The sequence below is a fragment of the Peromyscus eremicus genome, chromosome 12 (assembly GCF_949786415.1).
Source record: "Peromyscus eremicus chromosome 12, PerEre_H2_v1, whole genome shotgun sequence".
Taxonomy (NCBI): domain Eukaryota; kingdom Metazoa; phylum Chordata; class Mammalia; order Rodentia; family Cricetidae; genus Peromyscus; species Peromyscus eremicus.
In genome coordinates this window covers 74,083,618-74,109,719 of record NC_081428.1, presented here as the reverse complement: position 1 = coordinate 74,109,719, position 26,102 = coordinate 74,083,618, and the positions used below count along the sequence as shown (strand labels likewise).

General features: G+C 40.3%; 1 protein-coding gene across 1 annotated transcript in view; it reads left to right on the top strand.

Annotated features, from left to right (window-relative positions):
• The first annotated feature begins 1,086 nt into the window (after positions 1-1,086).
• Lamp3 (lysosomal associated membrane protein 3) overlaps positions 1,087-26,102 on the top strand; it is a 40,724-nt gene continuing 15,708 nt past the window's right edge. Inside the window, exons 1-3 of the mRNA XM_059277282.1 lie at positions 1,087-1,135; positions 7,346-8,040; positions 8,873-9,001. Coding sequence (XP_059133265.1) covers positions 1,087-1,135; positions 7,346-8,040; positions 8,873-9,001 — 873 coding nt within the window. The remainder of the gene's footprint in view (positions 1,136-7,345; positions 8,041-8,872; positions 9,002-26,102) is intronic.

Here is a 26,102-nt window from a genome sequence, read left to right as displayed (position 1 = left end):
AAGAACTTGAAAGAATATAAATAGAATTTAGAGTAAATTGGTTAGAGGGTAAAAAATAGAGTATATCATTGGATTTCTAATTTTTAGATATTTGCAATAAAGGCAATTTTGTCATTTTAATTTTTAACAATAAATATATAGAACCAATTAAAATGGAAAAAAAAACATTCACTTCCAAAAAGTCTTTAACTCTGCTGTGACCACTTAGCTTTTTGTAGATATTCTATAGTCTACACACACACACACACACACACACACACACACACACACACCCCTACACACAGTGTGGTGTGTGAGTGACCTGAGTTAATATTAATAATTAAGATTGGAATAAAAGAACCCATGTTCTCCTCTGCCAAGCAAAGCAAGAGTATCTAGCAAATAGCTACCACTGAACCACTTGTGAATTTATTGTTATTGATAGATTCTAACATTGTGAGAAAACACAAACGCGTTTGTCTATCCTTTTACATTAGTATACTCACGACAAAAAGTCACCAGTGTAACTCATCTGGTGAATGGCCAGACCCAGACTCAACTCCCCATCTCCCTAGTTCCCACAAGATTGCAAGTGAGGTAGCTATGAACATCACACCGGCATGCCTCATACTCAGAGACAACTGTTCTAGAACTACTGCTCAACCACGTGACTGAAGGACTGGCTGACAAGAACTTACAGAAATGACCTCAAGCTATTACATAAAGAGGAGATCCAAGTTATAAGGGAAGGAACGGCCACGGATCTGCCACCTTTTTTGGAGAAATGATTTCTGTTGCCCTTCACCATATCCAGCCCCCACCCACACCTTCACCTCCTACAAACACTCCAGGAAGAGGCAAGTGTTTACTTTCCCACTGTGAGTTGCCTGTGGTTTCTTTCAAGGTGCAGCAAATCCTTAGCTCTGTTGGCTACTTGTCTTCATGTGAGTGAGATCAGCTTCTCTGTCACAAGTGGATGAAGGGCAAGGCGTTTGGTGTTCCTGATGTTCTGTGAACCTGCTCTGAAACTGACTCCTTTCCCGCCGTTCGGAAGGCCCACCTGTGCCCAGCCAAGCACACAGCAGAAGTAGATCAACCTCGCTTGACATGTCTGGGCAGCTCTCTGCAGTGGCCATGCTCTTCCTGTCCCTAGCTGGTAAGTGGCAGAGCCTATTTTCTGTGGTGCCCAAGCTTTATCTAGTTCTCTTAAATCTAAATGCTCACTTGTGCCCTGGAACTAAGGTGAGGCAGGAAGGGCTATGACTTCTGTTATTCCAGGTATTTAATGTGAAGACATTTAAAACCTGTTAGCTTACATAGATGGGGACCACCTTCTATTTTTCCCAAGGACCTTTATGACTTGAGTTGAATTTCTGGAAGTTAGAATGGGTATCAACCCCAGAAGACATTGCCTCTGGCAACCATGTTAGTCTAAATACTATATATTGATGTGAGTTTGTAAAAATCACCTTAATCTAGGAGAACTGAGCCAGGGCTTAGGAATTGGAGTTTTTATCTAGTCACATACTGCATTCTCTGTTTTTCTTAAATGTGAGTGGTTTATTTTATGTAAACAGTGACATTCAAAGCTACATCAACTGTCATCTGACCAGTTAAATCATCTCACAAAGGTGTAAATTGAGGCATCAAAAAGGTTACTAAAATACTGCTGTTCCACAATCAACTCAGAAAGGTTGTTTAGAATAATCACCGGCTGGTTTAAGTACCTACTCTTACTTGAGTGTTTTATACACAAGATATTGAGTTCTGTTGGGTTGTTGTTCTATTCTGCTAGCAAGTGTACCGGTTAATTTCCAATTCCTTCTAGAACCACTGAATTTAGCTCATGAGACCACTGACTCAGTCTACCCTGCACTGCTCAGAATGTTCTAGTGGAGGACACGGAGGCCTTCGTTGTTACATGAATCTTATAGAAGCTGTGTGAAGGGTCATGCAGCTGCCTTAATCCAAGTAGTTTTATTTGTGCTGTTCTTTCAGGATTATAATTTTATGTTCTCAGAAGTACAGAAAAGAAATGATTTGGGGATAGAGTGAAATGGTAGTGTTGGCTTGGCATCAGATCCACTCACTAGCATTGTGGGAAAAAACTCACAACTTATCATTTTAAGCTAACATAAAAAGTAAAAACTGCTGCCTATGCACATACTCTCATCCAGTTGGAAGTGAAAGCAGGATGATTTACTCCCCAAACACAGGCTCAGCTTACAGTCAAGGTTTCATTGCTGAGGAAAAGGCTGGGCTTTGGAGGCATTACCTTCCCCTCTTATTGTTTTGTGAACACATTAGTAAACATTTTGTCTTTTTTAATTACCATTTCATGTTCTCTTTTCTAAGTGTTACACTGAACACATCTGTTTGCTTACGTGTATACATTTGTTTGTTATGTGTATACATTATTGGCTGGTACTCACATATGGGGGATGGATTTTTTTCTTTCTGAGATTGAATGCCACCACTTTCTTCTTTTTTTCTTATTTAAAACAGTTTCAAAACTTAAATATATTTTGATCATATTCATCCCCTCTCCCAAGTTATTCCAGATCTCCCCCTCCCTACCCACACAAATTTAAATTCTTTCTCAACAAACAAACAAAAACTCAATATAACAACAAGTACCCCAAAACAAGTAAACAAAATAAAACCCAAAAGAAAAGCAAAACAATAAAATCAACAACAAACCCTCCAAACTGTAACCAAATGCAAGCACACTACAACACTGTGCACTGTCCACGACGTGTTGGTCAACTACTCCTGAACACGAGGCCTGTCCTGGATCGGTTCATATACCCAGTGTCACTCCAGAGAAGGAACCTTTCTTTCCCTTTTCCAGCAGGTATAAGTGACAGTTCAGTTATTAATCTTTACCCCAGTGGCTAGGTTTTCATTCATTCATTCATTCACTTACTCATTCATTTAAAAATGTAAATATAATATAATTAGAGAAAACAAAGACTACCACAGCAAAGTTGGACAAGGTAAATCAACAGAAGGAAAAAAGACCAAGAGAAGACACAAGAACTGGAGGAACACTCCAGGAATCCAATAAAACTACTAAACTGAAAGCCATAATACATCCGCAAAGGACCTGGTACAGACCCATGCAGGCCCTGTGCATGCTCCTTCAGTTTCTGAGTTCATACGAGCTTTGCTTGTGTTGATGTAGAAGGCCTTGTTTTCTTGTTGTCCTTACTCCCTTCTGGCTCTTATATTCTTTCCACCTCCCTTTCTTTCTCTCTCTCTTTCTTTCTTTCTTTCTTCCTTCCTTCCTTCCTTCCTTCCTTCCTTCCTTCCTTCCTTCCTTCCTTTCTTTCTTTTTTTAAAAAATTATTTATTTATTATGTGCAGTGTTCTTCTGCCTGCATGTATGCTTGCACACCAGAAGAGGGCACCAGATCTCATTACAGATGGTTGTGAACCACCATGTGGTTGCTGGGAATTGAACACAGGACCTTTGGGAGAGCAGTCAGTGCAGTCATTGCTCTTAATCTCTGAGCCATCTCTCCAGCCTTCCACCTCCTCTTTCACAGAGTTCTCAGTACCCTGAGGGAAGGGATTTGATGGAGGCATCACATTTAGGGCTGAGTGTTCCAAGGTCTTTCACTCTTTTCAAATAGTCTGGCTGTGGGTCTGCATATTTGTTTCCATCTGTTGCAGGAAGAAGCTTCTTTGATGATGGTGATGAGCAAGGAACAGATTTAAGAGTACAGCAGAATGGCCATTAGGAGGCATTTTTATTGCTACTTTTTTTTTTTAGAACAGTAGTATTTGATTTTATTCTAGGTCCCTATGCTGTCTAGTATCTGGCTCTTGGTCACCCTAGCAGTGTTGGGTATAGGTTCTATTTCATGGAATGGGTCTTTATTATTATTATTATTATTATTATTATTATTATTAAGAGACTTTCTATTCATTTTACATACTAACCACAGATTCCTCTGTCCTCCCTCCTCTCGCCCCTCCAGCCTTCTCCCCCAACCTACGCCCCATTCCCACCTCCTCCAAGGCAAAGTCTCCCATGAGGGGTCAGCAGAGCCGGGTACATTTAGTTGAGGCAGGTCCAAGCCCCTCCTCCCTGGATGAAGGCTGTGCAAAGTGTCTCACCAAAGGCACTAGGCTCCAAAAAAGCCGGCTCATGCACTAGGGACAGGTCCTGATCCCACTGTCTGGAGGCCCTCTAAACAGTTTAAGCCAAACAACTATCTCACCCACCTATCCAGAGGGCCTAGTCCAGTACCATGAGGGCTCCTCAGCTCCACAGTACATGCCTTTCTACTAGTTTGGCTAGTTGTCTCGGTACTTTTTCCCATCATGGTCTCGATGTCCCTTGCTTATAGAATCTCTCCTCTCATTGATTGGACTCCTGGAGCTCCACCTAGGACCTGGCTGTGGATCTCTGCATCTGCTTCCATCAGTCACTGGATGAGGGCTCTATGATGACAGTTAGGGTATTCAGTCATCTGATCACCAGAGTAGGCCAGTTCAGGCACCCTCTTGACTATTGCCAGTAGTCTAAGGTGGGGTCATCCTTGTGGATTCCTGGGAACTTCCCTAGCACTCTGTTTCTCCCTATTCCCATGGTGTCTTCATTTATCATGATATCTCTTTCCCTGCTCTCCCAATGGAGTGGGTCTTTAGTCAAATAAGATGTTGGTTTGTTACTCCCCCAAACAAGCTTTGTGCCACCATTGACCTGCGTATATTTCAGGAAGGTCAACATTGTTGATCTAAGGGTTTGTGGCTGGGTTAGTATTTGTTTCTTTTTTAGTTTAGTGTGCAGAGTAGTGTCCTGTACCAAAGATGCTAGCCCATGGGGTGAAGGCTCTGTATATGTACCAGCTTGACTTCTCCATGTCCAATAACTTGTGTAGGTTTTGTCTTCAGCCATGGGACTTTACCATCAGTTTGTAGAGAGAAAGCTCTAGTCTTGACAATAGCTTGGATTGTTTGGAGCTTCCCATGGGACCCATTTGGCCAACAGCTCAATTAGGTGTAACCCAATCTCAGTACTGGAAACTTCATTTGTGGCAATTTCCTTTTGGGGCTCTGTTTCCTGCATTATTGGTGATATCATTTAGATCACTTTCATACATGTGTATGTTTTAGGAAGCTTCTACCGTATTAGGTTTCCATCCTACCTCTCAAATTGCCCTTAATTTTAACTGTCTCTCCACAAATTTTCTCCCCTTCTCCTTTTCTCCTCTTTCTTTCCCCACTTGATCCTCTTGTTCCAGCCCCTATCCATCCATCCATCCATCCATCCATCCATCCATCCATCCATCCATAACTATCCTATTTACCTTCCCTAATGAAATCTCTCTGCCTACATTAGTCCCTTGTTCTATACATATCCTCTGTGGTTCTATGGATTGGAGCTTGGTTACCCCTGACTTAACAGCTACTATCCAAATATAAATGAATACATACCATATTTGTCTTTCTGTGTCTGGAATACCTCACTCAGGATGTTTTTTTCTAGTTACATCCACTGACCTGTGAACTTCATGATTTCATGTTTTTAAAACTGCTGAGTAATACTCCCTTGTGTAAATGTACCACATTTTCTTTATCTATTCTTCTGTTGAGGGACATCTAGGTTGTTTCCAATTTCTGGCTATTATAAATAGAGCAGCAATGAACATGGTTGAGCAAGTGTCTTTGTGGTAGGATGAAGAAGAAATACCTTTGACTTGAAGCCACCATGTCGTAAGTGTCCAGTAATTAAGAAGTTTTAAGGGTATGTAGTATAGTGCTTGCCTGTGATGTACAAAGCCTTGAATTTGGTCCTCAGTAGCATAAACACCAAGGGTTTTGTCATTACCTATTAACACAGAAAAATTAACCACTCAAAATATATTGAATAGAAGGAGACCTAAAGATATTTATAGACTATATTGACTGTAACAAACCTGAGGATTTCATAAATACTAGGGTAAAGCCATGTCCCTTTTTCTCTTTGCATCTTTTTCAAGTTTCAGCCCAGAGCCAGCAACTACAGCATAAGTTTCTGAGTAACTGCAATAGAACCAAAAAGCTTGAAGAGACAGAGCTGCTTCCTGGCACATCCCATCAAAGTGTTTCCAAGGGCCAGTTTAAGAATTTTGTCTGCTTTTCTGGATTTATTTGTGCTTAAAAAGAGTCAAGGATAGAATCTGGATGAAAGAGAGACAGAGGTTTTAGACTCTGTAAAGGATATCCTTGGAGAGAATTTGTGACAGCAGCAGACACTATGTACTCAATTGTCCTGAAGGTTTTCAAAGAAATCAACTTATTTGAGTTGTATAATAAGTCTAGAATGTCTCCAAGGCTATTATCCTCCTTTACTTACTCATCCAACTCATAGCTACTGAACACTTTCTATACACAGGCACTTGTGGTGAAAACTATGCACATAATTCTTAACTTTAGGCTTTTAATCTAGTGAGTGAGATGCATAACAACAAATAAGCCAACAAGTAAACATTCCTTCAAGGATGGAATTCTACTCACACCTACTGGCAATGTGATCCTTAAATATTTTGATACTTTTCCCATATGTGAGTACAAGAGGTGATATGTGAAGTCAAAACAATGAATATATTACTGAGATGGAGAACCATGGTGATTGGGGAAAAGGAAAGACACTGTGAAGAGCTAGCATTTAACCCAAAACATGAAGGACCAGAGCAATTATACTCTGACTTTTTTCTTAGTTAATAAAGACTGGATTGCTCAAAAGATTAAGAAAATAATAGAAGTTGGTCTATATTTAGAAAAAATAATATGGAAGGGATTATCTTTTGAGAAAGTAGTCTCTCATCATTGGGAGCAATTATGCATAGATTGCATGAATATATATCAATTAAGCACAATTTACCCATCAGATTATGGTTTAAACTAAATATCTTGTTAGACTTATTTTAACTTGGAATTACACAATTCCATGAAAAATACAAAACCCCATAATTCTAATGCTGCCTCAATCTATAAAATAATCATAGCCACTGTTCACTCCAGGGTATCTTAGGAATTCCTTTTGGTTTCACAGTTGAACATGATCACTTTGGTGTGCATTAGTACCAAAACCTATGTAGATGAAAGGATTACATGTGGAATGCCTGGCATATGGTCATAAACATGTAAAGAACGCATGTTAAAGAACGCATGTGCAAACCAAAACATTACAGTGATGGCTGGGTATTCGAGTCTTTGGTGATCTTCACCTCACTGTTGCAACTTTTGAAAGTTTTCCCCAAACATGAAACTGTGCACACCGGTTTACTTATGAGCACATTAAAGTGGGAATGGAGGGGAGATCTTGTAAGCATTTGGTCAGTGCCTGTAACATGTTTGCTTTCTTAATTTGCAGTAATTTTACATGGCCATCAAGTAAGAGAAAAAGAATTTACAAAAACCAGAGACTATCTTCAATATACCTCAACAGCAACAGGACAGACCACAACAAAACCTCTTCTACAGCTGACTAACCAAACACATGATGTAACTTTAGCAGTGAGATCAAGGGATGATCACATTCAAATGGCTACTGAAACCTCCACCTCTGAAAACACAGATCACACAGCAATCAAAACAATAATCCCAGGAACTACAAAAAGCCTTCTCCCCAGCAGACCAGTTAGCTACACCTTTGTCACACCTAATAACTCACACATGACTGCTTCATCTACTGAAGGTACCGTTGGCCCTGGTTCAGTGGCACATTTACCAATTCACACAACTGGAGCGAGTCCATCCACTGTCAACCAGGTAACTGGGAGAACTCCCCAACCTGGTGGTCAGACTACCCTCTTCAAAACATTTTTCACAGCATCACACAAAAACACAACCAATCAGAAGCCAACACCACCCACCTATGTCCCAGGAACATCAGTACCTACACACAAGGACAGCTCGACAACTTCCCCTGCCCCCATGGTTCCTGGGCCCACTCTTGCAACCCGGTCATCACCAGCCAAGACTGGAACTTATGAAGTCCTAAATGGAAGCAGTCTCTGTATAAAAGCAGAGATGGGGATAGAGCTGATCGTTCAAGAAAAGGATTCGGTAAGTTGGGGTCATAAGATGATAATGCTATTTTCAAAGTCTGACCGGAGTTGTTTTGCTAAGAATGAGCAGTTCTTGCTGGGTGATGGTGGTGCACACCTTTAATCTCAGCACTCACGAGGCAGAAAAGAGCAGTTCTCTACAAACTGTCTTTAGGTGAGACAGGTAGCTAGCTGTGGGCTCATCTTTCCAGTGCTCTCTACCATAAAGGAATGTGTTCCAGAAGAAAAGTTAAAATGGGGAAGCAAAGAGAACTTCAGCATGTATACGTCTCACTTGGAGCCAGCACTGACAATATTAGGGATGTTGAATGACAGTCACAGCCTGACCTTGTCCCTCTCCATGACTTCCCAGCCTCAGTTTCACTCTTGGAACCCGATGTTCCCCATGGTTCCTATCCACTGTGATGTTCATACAAAAATCCAAGTTAACAAGAATATATAAAGCACTTTACTTATTAAGGAGACATCATAAATTATTTTCTTTTTAGTTTTTATCCTAAAAAAAGAACTCACATATCTGTATTTGAGGCAGAAGTACCTTCAATACAAGCTCCTTCCTCTATCACCTTTCAATACAATGAATTGACAAAAATTGAATTTCATGCAGTTTGCCTCCTATGAGTTTCTCATTAAGAAGTCCTATCATGGGGAATTCCTTCAAGCTTTTAAGCACTTGCTTGGGTGTGAGAGGGTGCCATCCACCAGGGGAGTCTGTGGTATTCAAATGAACATCCATTTATTTATTACTCATTTAATAGCTTGTACTTCTGGGTCTCTGTCTTGAGTTTCCTCTGCTCACTTACTGAATGGGTCTCTCTTATTTGGTTAAGGATTTTGCAACTCAGAGACACTTCAACATTGACCCCAGCCTAACCCACGCATCTGGGAAATGTGGCTTCCAAAAATCCCACCTCTTCTTGGATTTCCAGGGTGGATCAGTAAACATCACATTTATCAAGGTGAGGCATGAATTTCATCACAGTGACTGACTCCAGCATAGCTTGGCCTCTAGTGTCAGTACTTCAGTGCTAAATTTCAGGCTGAGGCCTGGCAGAAGTACCTAAGAACCTCTCGAGATCTTTTCAGATAAGAATAAGGAGCTTGGGAGGGAGAGGAAGGAAGTGTTGACATCGTGTTTGCCTTCTTCTCCTGCAGCCTCCTCTGAGCAGTCCAAGAAGGGCTTCAGTGCCTCTCAGGAGAGCCGTAGCTTTGTGTGTGTGTGTGTGTGTGTGTGTGTGTGTGTGTGGTTTAGTCACCAGTGCCCTTTGCAGATCGTTTAAGGAGGAAGTAGCAGGGATGAAAAGATTTGTAGAAATTCCCAGTGGACATCAAATACTTGGAATTATTCTAAAACCAACATCAAATACCAGAATGGGTTCCTTCCAATCCCTGAAAGTAAAACTCCTGGATTAGGAAGGCTCTGAGTTTTCCTGACAGGAGTTAGAGACAACTAAGTAGAGTGGAAAAGTCTTGGGGCACTGAGGTCAGAGTCTGCTGTAAATTTGACTCTGTCCCTGATTTGTTTTGTGGCAGCAAGCAGGCAACTTTAATCTGTTTAACTTCTATTTTATTACTTAAGAAATGAGAAAAGGGATTATTTCCATAAAAGCATATGCATTGTAGAGAAAACGATGATTATTCAACAGCTATCTACAATGGGTAGATATCTGTGGGCAGGGCAAACAAATGAACCTGGTTATCCCACTGTCTGAAAGGAACTTAGTCCACTGAGGTGCTGAAAGGAACCAGTAGAGACAAATTACTCTGTTGGGAGGATGAGAAGTGTGCATGTAAACTATTTAACACAGTATTTATGTGTGCATGGAAATGATTTAGCTTGGAACATAATTGTTAAGTACAAAACTTAATTAACTCTTAGTTGTGATTCTGGATTGACTAACACTTCATTTTATAAGTTGAGGTGGTGGGATGAGCTCAGCCTTGAAGGTTAACTTGATGAAAAAGGAAGTTTCTCAAACTGGTGGGAACTCATGAACTTTAGATCAACAGCTATGGAGCCTGCATGGGACTGGACTAGGCCCTCTGCATAAGTGAGACAGTTGTGTAGCTTGTCTGTTTAAGGCGCCCCTGGCAGTAGGATCAGGATCTATGCCTGGTGCATGAGCTGGCTTTTTGGAGCCCATTACCTGTGGTGGGACACCTTGCACAGCCTTGATGCAGGGGGAGGGGCTTGGACCTGCCTCAACTGAATGTATAAGGCTCCCCATGGGAGGTCTTACCTTGTTGGAAGAGGGAATGGGGGTGGGTGGGTTGGGGAGGAAGGCTGGGGGTTTGGAGGAGGGAAGAGAGGGGGGATCTGTAGTTGATATGTAAAATGAATAAAAAAATTCTTAATATTAAAAAAAAGAAAAGTAGGTTTCTGGGGAAAGCAGAAATAAAACATAAAATGGATCCTACATTTAAAAGTAATTTTCCTTATAAAGGTTAAAACAGAGGGAGTTTTCATATTGTGCCAGCTAAAAGTGGCTATGTAAGGATTTGACTATTATCTCTTTCCTGATTTCTGAGCAGATAAACCAAGCTCCAACAAAACAAGTCACTAGCCTCCTTCCTATGCATTATATTTAACAATGTTAATTTGCTCAATAAAATGTGGTGGCTGTAACCGTTGTTATTAACTTGGTCTCAAGGGCTTTGTACCTGCTTTTCTCTGTAAGATGGAGATGCATTTGAGAATGATTATTTTTTCTGTCCATATCACAGTGAAACGCATCTTCCCTCTCCCCCAATGCTTCTTAGGACAGAATAAGGACTGTATCCATAGATCACTGACATAAAACTATGCAACTGTCAGGAAATCTTTTAAAAGTTACCTTAGAAAAATGAAATATGCAGACTAGGGAGCAATGCCTTGTTATGCACTCAATGCCTTGGAACTTGTCAATATGCCTGTAGGAATAAGTGCCAGTGTGAAGCAATGAGCAACAGCATTTGTGAAATGTGATGGCCACTGACCCGGACCTCAGGGAGAGCTGCTGGCATGGGTCTCTCCAGTTCTCTTTTGGTCTCTTTCTGCCCACCCCCCTCTCCTCCTCACATGTGTGTTTATCTGTCTCTCTTTTTTTCTCTCCTTTTGTTTCCTGATGCTCCTTACTTCTCTTTTTGATGCCTTTGGGATGGACAACTTGACCAGATTCCACCTAAGTCTTGAGACCACGTCTTTCTGAAAACCTATATGCTCCCAAATTCTGTTTATTCTAGATGAGTGGACAGGTAATCAGGATTCAAATGGAGACAGAAGCCCTTCCTGTTTCCGCCCACCATCCTAGAGCAACTCACCAATGGTGGTCTGAAGTGTGGCTTTGGCTCCTTTGCTGGAGTATCAAAGCTAACCATCTTTAGTCACTCAACTCCCCAGCATAAGTTCCTCAAACATCTGCTGAGGTTCCAGGACAGGAGAGAAGCAAAGAGGCTCTGAGCCTTTGTTTTCTTGTAGAGTTTCTGCATCTCATAGAAACTGTTTAAGCTAAATGAATGGACTTAAATTCAAAGTTTTAGAAGTTAAACATGATATAGTAGAAGCAGACTTGTGGAAATATTTTTTTCTCTTTTGATATTTTTAATTTAAAGACACTTTAAATGTTTTGATGAAGATTAAAACTGACCTTTCCTAGGACTTGGAGAACTTGAGCTGGATTTGACCTGGAAGTCTCTTCCTTGAGGAGCAGATCTCATACTCCCAGAAGGTGCTATGTAAGCAGCCACATGAGAAAAGCAATCAATAGTCCCACCCAGCTGTGATGCCTGAAAACCATACAATGAACAGCATAGCAACATATTCCCAAAGAGGAAATAGTTACACTTTTGTCTTGGGGTAATCAACAGCCACTTAATCGGATTTAAGGCCTACTCTGTAGGGAATTCATGTCTGATGCTATAAACCTAGGCAGCTACCCATACTGGTAAGGCTGTGAAACTGCCAATTTCTTAAATCCATATGATTTACTGTTCTAAATACTATTCCTTCAGTCCTCATCAAAGAAGAGTCTTTTTGCAGCAGACAGAGACCACTACCTAACCACAATTGGTAAAAACATAGAGAACAACTGACCATGGGTTTCCCAGCCCCAATCAACACAATTATAACATCCCTTTCATCTCAGGCTCAGGAAGCATCAAGAAAATGGAGAGGGAAGACTTTAAGAGCGGAAGGACTAGGACATCTGCTGTGAGATCGTGTCTTCTGTGTATGACAGGAAACCTGCACCAATGAAATCCCAATAATATATTAGCCTAAAAAAGACCTGAGCAGTGACAACATCAGTTGACATGCCAACATAAACCTCACAAGACTATCTCTTTTTGGTGAAGAGCTACAAGGAATTAAGGGCTTCTAAGGGAGGTGGGCTCAGTGTTTTCCATAGAGAATCCCCTAATAGATTATCCAATCTCAGCTGGTTAGGCCTAAACACATATTCATGCAAGCAACTCAGCAACTATCATCTCAATAATAATTAAAGAAAAAGAGCTGTGAATATGAGAGGGAGCAAGGTCGGGGGGGGGGGGCTGGAAGGATTTGGAGGGAGGAGAGGGAAAGTGGAAATGGTGTAAGTACAGTATTCATATATGAGCTAGAAAAAAGTTACACCCCCTCAGAACTGAATTTTCTTAAATATTTGAATACGAAGAGACCTCACTTCTGCCTTTAAGCTAATAAGGAAAACATTAAGGTGAGAGGGAATGATAAGGAGCAGGTGACAGAGCTGGTGTCTTGACCTGGGAATTTCCACTGTGTTTTCTCTTTTTTCAGGGTGGAGATTGAACCAAGGGCTTCATATACTAGGCAAGTGCTCTACCACTGAATATTTGTTTTATTAATTTGCAACAGGGGCTTACTAAAATCATCCAGGTGGAATCATTTTGTAGCCCTCAATGGCCTAGATTGCTATTCCCTTCCCTCAGCCTCCCCAAGTATCTAGAATTAAGGGCTCATGTCACCAGGCAGTCCTTCATCTTTCCTGCAGACAGTTCATCCAGGAAGGTCAAATGCACATTCTGAGCACCTGCCAATTATCCCAATTGTTAAATAGTTTGCATATGGGTGAAAACATGATAGTCTGTTTTTAAGAAGTCAGAAATCCAGGTTTTTGTTTTTGTTTTTGTTTTTGTTTTTTTGGTTCTTTTTTTTCAAGACAGGGTTTCTCTGTGTAGTTTTGGTGCCTTCCTGGAACTTGCTCTGTAGACCAGGCTGGCCTCAAACTCACAGAGATCTGCTTGGCTTTGTCTCCCGAGTGCTGGGATTAAAGACATGCACCACCACCGCCTGGTGAAACTTGGGCTTTTTAATGCAACTTTAAATGCTGCAATACATTTTTTTCAACATTTTAATACTATATCAACACACAAAAAGACAGATTCAAGCCAGATTTTTCCTGGTACTGTGATTTTGATGTAACAGATCTGCTTTATGAAATATGTGTCGGCAGAAAAAGTTTGTAGATTTTTCCAAAGCTATAATGGATTCTACCCTTCAGTTTGTCACTCTTTAAATGTTGCTTCTGGATGAACTGACATTTTTTAACATAACATCAATATATGGGGCTAGATAAACTTTTGGTGTGGGATATGTTCTATGTCTTGTAGGATATGTAACAATATCCCTGGCATCTGTTAGAAGATTTACATGTTTTTAGAAGCTGCTCACACTCAATTTGAGCCCAAAATAATCACCATTTATCATGAAATGACTCTTAGAAAGCAAAATCATTCCTGCTTAAGAATGGCTACACAGAGAAAAGGCAAACCCTTAAACCACAAGGAGTTTCCATTCCTTACAGTGTAATAGATGTTATAGCTAAGAGCCTGATAGACCCCAGACCCAGGATACTACCCTCTCCAGGGGGCGCCCCAAGAACCCAGACTCCAGTCCAGTTGATGCAACAGCACGAGGTTTTTATTAAAGTGGCTATACAGTCGGGCAAACTCTTGTCCTGGGAGCAAGAGTCGCATCTTACTGCAGCCACATGGGGGCTTTTAAAGGAAAAACCCACAAAAGCCATAAGATTACAATTCCTATACAATTTTGTTTCACAAGATCATGGTCTGATCACAGAGTGGGTACAGCCACATCCACATGTATATTCTTCCTGAAACCTCAAGGGGGGTATCAGGGCGGGAGTGGAGTTTACACAAAGGTCACAGTGGTCCTTCCTGGAACACTTGCAACTATCCCAGTCACAGCTGAGCACATCTCTCTTAACAGAAATCTTTTTACATTGTTACATTGTTACAGGTTGAATAGTGGCTGAGTCAGGTTGCCCTTGGAACTAGATTTTTAGTTTCTCATTTCCTGGGGCTTGGGGGATGTAAGCCTGAAGGGTTAGGGTCTTTCAAGCCGAGTGGTGGAATGGTAAGAGGATAATGATTAACAGGACTCTTATTGATGAGATTTGCTGAACTGCTTGCTGTCTTGCCCTGGAGATTGCTAGTGGGGAAGAAATATAATTTCTCCTTAGGACCACAGGCTCCCATGGCAAAGGACATATTCACAAGAGAACAGATCCAACAGGTTTCTACCTTGTCTTCAAGCCCAGATGTTCTCCACATGCTGCACTCTGTCTCTGCGGCTTTCCAGTGAGATGTCAATTAGACTTACTGACTTTTTCATTTCCAGTATAATTTACTTTGATTTTTCCAGTGGTTCTTTTTATTGAATTCTATTTTCTTATCTTGAATAGATTTCCTTATCTCACTCAATGCTTTGTTCTTTTGTTCATTCGTGTCTTCTTTGAGTTGTCTGAATATAGTAATTATTCTTCTTTTTTTTAGAAGTTTTTTTTTTTTCAAATAGTTCTCATTGGGAGCTATCACTATGAAATGAGGAATTATGGAGGAAGACATGATACTTCAGTGTTTTGTTTCTGTGCCAAGGCTTGCACATCTGGAGTTAGCTTGTTAGTTGAGTTTTTCTTTCCTTTTTCATTTCTTCCTTTCTTCTTCTTTTTTAAAAATCAAGGTAAAAATCTTCTTTCAGTGTAGATGTTTATGATGTTCAGAAGAAGACCAAGTCATAGTAGCACTGAGGTCTGCTCTGTGGAATTGGTATTTAGGACCAAAGGCTTTACCTCTAGTCTTCTGAGAGTCAGGTATTGTCCTGGGTCATACCTGCAGCTTTTGCTGGGAGTTGTAAGACTTCCGAGGCCTGTGGGTCTTACTCAAGGATGGACATCTTGGGTTTCCTCCCTGGGTCCACAGCTTCTATCACATCATGTTGTGGAACTCCTCTTGCATGCCTGTGGCCTTATGCTGGGTCAGATCTGGTCCTCTTCCTAGGTCTTCAGGTTTCACTGCAATGCTTGTTGAGTTGTGGTGCTCCTGGCACCTGTGGGACTTGTCCTCGGGGCTTGGGACTCCTGACTGTCTGCAACTTGAACCAGGAGTTATTGAGTTTCACCACTATTCAAGATGGAAACAAATTTTCATTCTCATGAGATGAATGTTCTATTTAATTTTTATATAAAGAACCAAACTTTGTCTTTAATACAAGATACTGCTGGAAATGGAGCATCTCCATAAATGGTTTTTAGAGTTGATCCATATTTTGATTTTAAAATCATCAGTGCTGAGAATACTGCTTTGTACATTATATGCAACACAGAATGGCAGAAGTGTAACCAAGGCCACTTCATAAACTGTTAGAAATTCTGTCCTTATCTGTAGTGGTTTGAATAAGAATGGCCACCATCAGCTCATATAGGTGTGGCCTTGTTAGAGTAGCTGTGGTCATGTTGGAGGAAGTGTGTCACTGTGGGTGAACTTAGAAATTTCAAAAACCCACACCAAGCACAGTCTCTTTCTGCTGCCTGTGGATCAGGTTGTAGAAATCTTAGCTATTTCTCCAGTGCCACATGTGCCAATCATTCTCCCCACCAGGATGGTAATGAACTAAACCTATGAAACTATAAGCAAGCTTCCAGTCATATGCTTTCTGTTGTAAGAGTTGCTGTGATCATGTGTCTTTTCACAGCAATAGAACACTGACTAAAATATTAGCCGAAGGCAAAATCCATTTGCCACTTTTTCCATGTTTTCATTTTATTTTTTATTATTTATGTGTTTATGTATTTATTTCTGTATTTGTTTATTTGTTTTTTAATTTAATTTAATTTTAAAATATAATTTAATTCTACATATCAGCCACAGATTCCATAGTTCTCCCCCCTCATACCCCCTTCCTTCCCCCCAGCACACCCCCATTCCCATCTCCTCCAGGGCAAAGACTCCCTCAAGGATTGAGATCAACCTGGTAGACTCAGTCCAGGCAGGTCCAGTCCCCTCCACCCAGGCCGAGCCAAGTGACCCTGCATAAGCCCCAGGTTTCAAACAGCCAACTCATGCACTGAGCATAGTACCTGGTCCCACTGCCTGAATGCCTCCCAAACAGATCAAGCCAATCAACTGTCTCACCTATTCAGAGGGCCTGATCCAGTTGGGGGCCCTTCAGCCATTGGTTCACACTTCATGTGTTTCCATTGGTTTGGTTAATTGTCCCTGTGCTTTATCCAACCTTGGTCTCAACAATTCTCGCTCATATAAACCCTCCTGTTTCTCGCCAATTGTACTCCCGGAGCTCCACCCGGGGCCTAGTCGTGGATCTCTGCATCCAGTTCCCTCAGTCATTGGATAGGGTTTCTAGCACAACAATTAGGGTGTTTGGCCATCCTATCACCAGAGTAGGTCAGTTTGGGCTGTCTCTCGACCATTGCCAGCAGTCTATTGTGGGGGCATCTTTGTGGATTTCTGTGGGCCTCTCTAGCACTTTGCTTCTTCCTATTCTCATGTGGTCTTCATTTACCATGGTCTCCTATTCCTTGTTCACCCTCTTTGTTCTTGATCCAGCTGGGATCTCCCGCTTCCCCAAGTTCTCTTTCCCTCGACCCTCGCCCTTCATTACCCCCACTCATGTCCAGGCTGTTCATGTAGATCTCATCCATTTCTCTGTCTTTGGGCGATCCCCGTGTCTTTCTTGGGGTCCTGTTTTCCAGGTAGCCTCCCTGGTGTTGTGAGTAGCAGTCCAATCATCCTTGTTCCACATCTAGTATCCTCCTATGAGTGAGTACATACCATGTTTGTCTTTCTGAGTCTGGGTTACCTCACTCAGGATGATTTTTTCTAGATCCATCCATTTGCCTGCAAACCTCATGATGTCATTGTTTTTCTCTGCTGAGTAGTATTCCATTGTGTATATGTACCACATTTTATTTATCCCTTCCTCAGTTGAAGGGCATCTAGGTTGTTTCCAGGTTCTGGCTATTACAAACAATGCTGACATGAACATAGCTGAGCAAGTGCCCTTGTGGTATGATTGAGCATTCCTTGGTTATATGCCCAAGAGTGGTACAGCTGGATCTTGGGGGAGATTAATTCCCAATTTTCTAAGAAAGCACCATATTGATTTCCAAAGTGGTGTGCAAGCTTGCATTCCCACCAACAGTGGAGGAGAGTTCCCCTAGCTCCACATCCTCTCCAGCATAAGGTATCTTCAGTGTTTTTTGATCTTAGCCATTCTGACAGGCATAAGGTGGTATCTCAGAGTTGTTTTGATTTGCATTTCCCTGATAATTAGGGATGTTGAGCAATTCCTTAAATGTCTTTTAGCCATTTGAGTTTCCTCTGTTGAGAATTCTCTGTTTAGTTCTATAGCCCATTTCTTAATTGGACTGTTGGGCATTTTGATGTCTAATTTCTTGAGTTCTTTATATATTCTGGATATCAGTCCTCTGTCAGATGTGGGGTTGGTGAATACCTTTTTCCATTCTGTAGGCTGTTGCTTTGCCTTGTTGACCATATCCTTTGCTCTACAAAAGCTTCTCAGTTTCAGAAGGTCCCATTGATTGATTGTTTCTCTCAGTGTCTGAGCTACTGGTGTTATATTTAGGAAGTGATCTCCTATGCCAATGCATTCAAGACTACTTCCTACTTTCTCTTCTATCAGGTTCAGAGTAGCTGGATTTATGTTGAGGTCTTTGATCCACTTGGACTTAAGTTTTGTGCACGGTGATAGATATGGATCTATTTGCGGCCTTCTACACGTTGATATCCAGTTATGACAGCACCATTTGTCAAAGATGCTTTCTTTTTTCCATTGTTACACTTTTGGTTTCTTTGTCAAAAATTATATGTTCATAGGTGTGCGGATTAATGTCAGGGTCTTCAATTCGATTCCATTGGTCGACATGTCGGTTTTTATGCCAGTACCAAGCTGTTTTTATTACTGTAGCTCTATAGTAGAGCTTGAAGTCAGGGATCGTGATGCCTCCAGAGGTTGTTTTATTGTACAGGATTCTTTTGGCTATCCTGGGTTTTTTGTTTTTCCATACGAAGTTGAGTATTATTTTTTCTAGGTCTGTGAAGAATTGTGTTGGTATTTTGATGGGGATTGCATTGAATCTGTAGATTGCCTTTGGTAAAATTGCCATTTTTATTATGTTAGTCCTGCCTATCCATGAGCATGGGAGATCTTTCCATTTTCTGACATCTTCTTCAATTTCTTTTTTCAGGGACTTAAAGTTCTTGTCATATAGGTCCTTCACTTGCTTGGTTAGTGTTACCGCAAGGTATTTTATATCCTTTGTGGCTATTGTAAAGGGTGATGTATCTCTAATTTCCTTCTCAGCCTGTTTGTCAACTGTATATAGGAGGGCTACTGATTTTTTTGAATTGATCTTGTATCCTGCTATGTTGCTGAAGGAGTTTATCAGCTGTATCAGTTCCTTGGTTGAATCTTTGGGGTCACTCAAGTATATTATCATGTCATCTGCAAATAGGGAAATCTTGACTTCTTCCTTTCCAATTTGTATCCCCTTAATCTCCTTATGTTGTCTTATTGCTCTGGCTAGAACTTCAAGTACTATATTGAATAAGTATGGGGAGAGTGGACAGCCTTGCCTCGTTCCTGATTTTAGTGGAATTGCTTTGAGTTTCTCTCCATTTAATTTGATGTTGGCTGTTGGCTTGCTGTAAATTGCCTTTATTATGTTTAGGTATGTTCCCTGTATTCCTAATTGCTCCAAGACCTTTATCATGAAGGGGTGTTGGATTTTGTCAAATGCCTTTTCTGCATCTAGTGAGATGATGATGTGGTTTTTTTCTTTGAGTTTGTTTATATGGTGTATTACATTGACAGACTTTCGAATGCTGAACCACCCTTGCATCCCTGGGATGAAGCCTACTTGACCATGGTGGATAATTGTTTTGATGTGTTCTTGGAGTCTGTTTGCCAGTATTTTATTGAGTATTTTTGCATCAATGTTTATGAGGGAGATCGGTCTGTAGTTCTCTTTCTTTGTTGTATCCTTATTTGGTTTAGGAATCAGGGTAATTGTAGCCTCATAGAAGAAGTTTGATAATATTCCTTCTGTTTCTATTGTGTGGAACAGTTTAAAGAGTATTATTATTTACTCTTCTTTGAAGATCTGATAGAATTCTGCGCTGAAACCATCTGGTCCTGGGCTTTTTTTGGTTGGGAGACTTTTAATGACTGTTTCTATTTCGTTAGGGGTTATTGGACTATTTGAATAGTTTATCTGGTCTTGATTTAACTTAGGTATGTGGTACCTATCCAGAAAATTATCCATTTCTTTTAGATTTTCCAGTTTTGTGGAGTAGAGGTTTTTGAAGTATGACCTGATGATTCTCTGGATTTCTTCAATGTCTGTTGTTATGTCCCCCTTTTCATTTCTGATTTTGTTAATTTGGATGCTCTCTCTCTGTCTTTTGGTTAGTTTGGGTAAGTGCTTGTCTATCTTGTTGATTTTCCCAAAGAACAAACTCTTTGATTCATTAATTTTTCATATTGTTCTCTTTGTTTCTATTTTATTGATTTCAGCTCTCACTTTGATAATTTCCTGGCATCTATTCTTCCTGGGAGACTTTGCTTCTTCTTGTTCTAGAGCTTTCAGGTGTGCTGTTAAGTCACTAGTGTGAGATTTCTCCAACTTCTTTATGTGGGCATTTAGTTCTATGAATTTCCCTCTTAGCACTGCTTTCATAGTGTCCCATAAGTTTGGGTATGTGGTTTCTTCATTTTTGTTGATCTCTAGGAAGTCTTTAATTTCTTTCTTCATTTCTTCCTTAACCATTGGTGATTCATTTGAGCATTATTTAGTTTCCATGAGATTGTAGATTTTCTGTAGTTTTTGTTGTTGTTGAAATCTAACTTTAAACCATGGTGGTCTGATAGAACACAGGAGGTTATTCCAATTGTTTTGTATCTTTTGAGATTTGCTTTGTGGCCAAGTATGTGGTCGATTTTAGAGAAGGTTCCATGGGGTGCTGAGAAGAAGTTATATTCTTTTTTGTTAGGATGGAATGTTCTGTAGATATCAATTAAGTCCATTTGAGTCATAACATCAATTAAGTCCTTTATTTCTCTGTTAAGTTTCGATTTGGGAGATCTGTCCAGTGGTGAAAGTGGGGTGTTGAAGTCTCCCACTATTAATGTGTGGGGTTTTATATGGGATTTAAGCTTTAGTAATGTTTCTTTTACATATGTGGGTGCCCTTGTGTTTGGGACATAAATGTTCAGAATTGAAATTTCATCTTGGTGGATCTTTCATGTGATGAGTATGTAATGCCCTTCTTGATCTCTTTTGATTGATTTTAGTTTGAAATCTATTTTGCTGGACATCAGGATGGCTACACCTGCTTGTTTCTTAAAACCATTTGATTGGAAAGACTTTTCCCAGCCTTTTATTCTTAGGTAGTGTCTATCTTTGAATTTGAGGTGTGTTTCTTGTATGCAGCAGAAAGATGGGTCCTGCTTTTGTATCCATTCTGTAAGCCTATGTCTTTTTATAGGTGAATTAAGTCCATTGATATTAAGGGATATTAATGACCAGTGATTGTTCATTCCTGTTATTTTTTGGTGGTAGTGTGTGTGTACTTTTCTTCGTTGGGATTTACTGCTGTGGCTTTATCTATTGCCTGTTGTTTTTGTGGGTGTATCTGACTTCCTTAGGTTGGAATTTTCCTTCTAGTGCTTTCTGTAGGGCTGGGTTTGTGGATAAGTATTCTTTAAATCTGGCTTTTTCTTGGAATGTCTTGTTCACTCTACGATGATTGAAAATTTTGCTGGGTATATTAGTCTAGGCTGGCATCCATGGTCTCTTAGTGTCTGCATTTCATTTATCCAGTCCTTCTGTCTTTCAAAGTCTCCATTGAGAATTCAAGTGTTATTCTGATGGGTTTGCCTTTGTCAGTCACTTAGCCTTTTTCCTTTGCTGCTCTTAATATTCTTTCTTTATTCTGTATGTTTAGTTGTTTAATTATTATGTGGCAAGGGGACTTTTTTTTGGGTTCTAGTCTGTTTGGTGTTCTATAGGCTTCTTGTATCTTCATAGGCATTCCCTTCTTTAAGTTGGGAAAGTTATCTTCTATGATTTTGTTGAATATATTTTCTGTGCCTTTGAGTTGGTATTCTTCTCCTTCTTCTATCCCTATTATTTGTAGGTTTGGTCTTTTCATGGAGTCCCAAATTTCTTTGACATTTTGGGTCATGACTTTGTTGGCTTTAGTGTTTTCTTTGACTGATCAATCTATTTCTTCTACAGTATCTTCAATGCCAGAGATCCTCTCTTCCATCTCTTGCATTCTGATGGTTATACTTGCATCTGAAGTTCCTGTTTGTTTACTCAGATTTTCTCTTTCCAGCATTCCCTCTGTTTGTGTCTTCTTCATTTTTTCTATTTCACTTTTCAGGTCTTGGACTATTTCCTTCAGCTGTTTCATTGCTTTTTCATGATTTTCTTTCAGGGCTTTATTGTTTTCTTCTACTTTATTTGTCCTTTCCTCTAGTTTTTTTTATAGCGTTCTTCCCATTTTTTGTTTGTCTTTTCCTCTATATAAGCCTCTACCTTCTTCATGATGTTATTCATAAGTCTGTTTTCTTCTGCTTTTTCCAATTTTTGATGTTCAGGTCTAGATGTTGGAGGAGGGCTAGGTTCTGGTGATGCTGTATTGCTCTTCATTTTTTTGTATGTACTTCTGCCTTGATGTCTGCCCATCTCCTTGTGGTCGTTCTTGGTCTTATCAGTGCACTTGGTCCAGACAGAGTTGACAGATTCAGGAAGTCTCTCTCTCTTGTCCAGATGGGAGCTCTCTTGTCCAGATGGGAAGTCCAGGGCAGGATGGGAGCTCTTGCCCAAATGGGAAATCCAGGGCAAGATGGGAGCTCTTGTCCAGATGGGAACTCCAGGACAGGATGGGCGCTGGGGGCCGGTCTCTAAGTGTCAGGAAGTGGCTGGGGTCTCGGGCGATGATGAGCGTGGGGGCAGGGCTTGGAGTTTGCAGGGTCTGTGGGGAGTCTTGGAGAAGGGGAACCTTCCCAGTAGGGGTGGGGGTAGAAGGGATCCTGCCTGGTAGCCAGAACCTGGGACCAAGTTGGGCAGGTCTTCCCTGGACTGGCTGGTGCCCAGGGATGGGATCTAGGCTGAGCCCAGGCACTCACCTCTTGTCTAGAAGGGAAGTCCGTAGGAGGATCTGTTTATTTATTTATTTATTTTTTTGATACAAGGTTTCTCTGTGTAGCTTTGAAGCTTGTCCTGGGACTTGCTCTGTAGACCAGGCTGGCCTCAAACTCACAGAGATCTGCTGTGGGATGGTCTGTATGTCAAGTGTGTTGCTGATTGGTCAGTAAATAAATCACTGATTGGCCATTGGCTAGGCAGGAAGTATAGGCAGGACAAGGAGAAGAATTCTGGGAAGTGGAAGGCTGAGAGAGACACTGCCAGCCGCCACCATGACAAGCCACATGGGAAGATCCCGGTAAGCCACGAGCCATGTGGCAAGGTATAGATTAATGGAAATGGATTAATTTAAGATATAAGAACAGTTAGCAAGAAGCCTGCCACGGCCATACAGTTTGTAACTAATATAAGTCTCTATGTTTACTTGATCGGGTCTGAGTGTCTGTGGGACTGGCGGGTGAAAGAGATTTGCCCTGAACATGGGCCAGGCGGGAAAACTCTAACTACAGAGATCTGCCTGCCTCTTCCTCCCAAATGCTGGGATTAAAGGTGTGTGCCGCCACTGTCTGGCCATCATTTTATTAGGTAGAAGTTAAAATATGTAAAAATATTTTTCTATACATAATTTAAAAATTATTTTAATTGATTATTTGAGAATTTGATACAATGTATTTTGTCCATAATTACTCCCTTCCCCCAACTCTTCCAAGGTCCCCTACCTCCCTACAGAGCCAAGTGTTGATGTTGGCTGTTGGCTTGCTGTAAATTGCCTTTATTATGTTTAGGTATGTTCCCTGTATTCCTGATTGCTCCCAAGACCTTTATCATGAAGGGGTGTTGGATTTTGTCAAATGCCTTTTCAGCATCTAGTGAGATGATCATGTGGTTTTTTTCTTTGAGTTTGTTTATATGGTGTATCACATTGACAGACTTTCGTATGTTGAACCATCCTTGCATCCCTGGAATGTATCCTACTTGATCATGGTGGATAATTGTTTTGATGTGTTCTTGGAGTCTGTTTGCCAGTATTTTATTGAGTATTTTTGCATCAATGTTCATGAGGGAGATCGGTCTGTAGTTCTCTTTCTTTGTTGTATCCTTGTTTCTTTGGGAATCAGAGTAATTGTAGCCTCATAGAAGGAGTTTGGTAATGTTCCTTCTGTTTCTATTGTATGGAACAATTTAGAGAGTATTGGTATTAACTCTTCTTTGAAGATCTGGTAGAATTCTGCACTGAAACCATCTGGTCCTGGGCTTTTTTTGGTTGGGAGACTTTTAATGACTGTTTCTATTTCGTTAGGGGTTATTGGACTATTTAAATAGTTTATCTGGTCTTGATTTAATTTAGGTATGTGGTAACTATCCAGAAAATTATCCATTTCTTTTAGGTTTTCCAGTTTTGTGGAATAGAGGTTTTTGAAGTATGACCTGATGATTCTCTGGATTTCCTCAATGTCTGTTGTTATGTCCCCCTTTTCATTTCTGATTTTGTTGATTTGGATGCTCTCTCTCTGTCTTTTGGTTAGTTTGGATAAGGGCTTGTCTATCTTGTTGATTTTCCCAAAGAACCAACTCTTTGTTTCATTAATTTTTTGTATTGTTCTCTTTGTTTCTATTTTATTGATTTCAGCTCTCACTTTGATAATTTCCTGGCATCTATTTTTCCTGGGAGACTTTGCTTCTTCCTGTTCTAGAACTTTCAGGTGTGCTGTTAAGTCACTAGTGTGAGATTTCTCCAGCTTATTTATGTGGGCGTTTAGTGCTATGAATTTCCTTCTTAGTACTGCTTTCATAGTGTCCCATAGGTTTGGATATGTGGTATCTTCATTTTTGTTGATCTCTAGGAAGTCTTTAATTTCTTTCTTTATTTCTTCCTTAACCCATTGGTGATTCAGGTGCGTATTGTTCAGTTTCCATGAGATTGTAGGTTTTCTGTAGTTTTTGTTGTTGTTGAAATCCAACTTTAGACCATGGTGGTCTGATAGAACACAGGAGGTTATTCCAATTGTTTTGTATCTGTTTAGATTTGTTTTGTGACCAAGTATGTGGTCGATTTTAGAGAAGGTTCCATGGGATGCTGAGAAGAAGGTATATTCTTTTTTGTTAGCATGGAATGTTCTATAGATGTCGATTAAGTCCATTTGAGTCATGACATCAATTAAGTCCTTTATTTCTCTGTTAAGTTTCAATTTGGGGGATCTGTCCAGTGGTGAAAGTGGGGTGTTGAGGTCTCCCACTATTAATGTGTGGGGTTTTATATGTGATTTAAGCTTTAATAATGTTTCTTTTACATATGTGGGTGCCCTTGTGTTTGGGGCATAAATGTTCAGAATTGAGACCTCATCTTGGTGGATCTTTCCTGTGATGAGTATGTAATGCCCTTCTTGATCTCTTTTGATTGATTTTAGTTTGAAGTCTATTTTGCTGGATATCAGGATGGCTACACCCGCTTGTTTCTTAAGACCATTTGATTGGAAAGTCTTCTCCCAGCCTTTTATTTTTAGGTAGTGTCTATCTTTGAATTTGAGATGTGTTTCTTGTATGCAGCAGAAAGATGGGTCCTGCTTTCGATCCATCCTGTAAGCCTATGTCTTTTTATAGGTGAATTAAGTCCATTGATATTGAGGGATATTAATGTCCAGTGATTGTTCATTCCTGTTATTTTTTGGTGGTGATGTGTGTGTACTTTTCTTCGTTGGGGTTTACTGCTGTGGCTTTATCTATTGCCTGCGTTTTCGAGGGTGTATCTGACTTCCTTAGGTTGGAATTTTCCTTCTAGTGCTTTCTGTAGGGCTGGGTTTGTGGATAAATATTGTTTAAATCTGGCTTTGTCATGGAATGTTTTGTTCACTCCATCTATGATGATTGAAAGTTTTGCTGGGTATATTAGTCTAGGCTGACATCCATGGTTTCTTAATGTCTGCATTACATCTGTCCAGGACCTTCTGTCTTTCAAAGTCTCCATTGAGAAATCGGGTGTTATTCTGATAGGTTTGCCTTTATATGTCACTTGGCCTTTTTCCTTTGCTGCTCTTAATATTCTTTCTTTATTCTGTACGTTTAGTTGTTTAATTATTATGTGGCGAGGGGACTTTTTTTGGGGGTCTAGTCTATTTGATGTTCTATAGGCTTCCTGTATCTTCATAGGCATTTCCTTCTTTAAGTTGGGAAAGTTTTCTTCTATGATCTTGTTGAATATATTTTCTGTGCCCTTGAGTTGGTATTCTTCTCCTTCTTCTACCCCTATTATTCGTAGGTTTGGTCTTTTCATGGTGTCCCAAATTTCTTGGACATTTTTGTTCATGACTTTGTTGACTTTAGTGTTTTCTTTGACTGATGAATCTATTTCTTTTATTGTATCTTCAACGCTAGAGATTCTCTCTTCCATCTCTTGCATTCTGTTGATTATACTTGCATCTGAAGTTCCCAATCGTTTTCTCAGATTTTCTCTTTCCAGCATTCCCTCTGTTTGTGTCTTCTTCATTTTTTCTATTTCCCTTTTCAGGTCTTGGACTGTTTCCTTCATTTGTTTCATTGATTTTTCTTGATTTTCTTTCAGTATTTTATTGTTCTC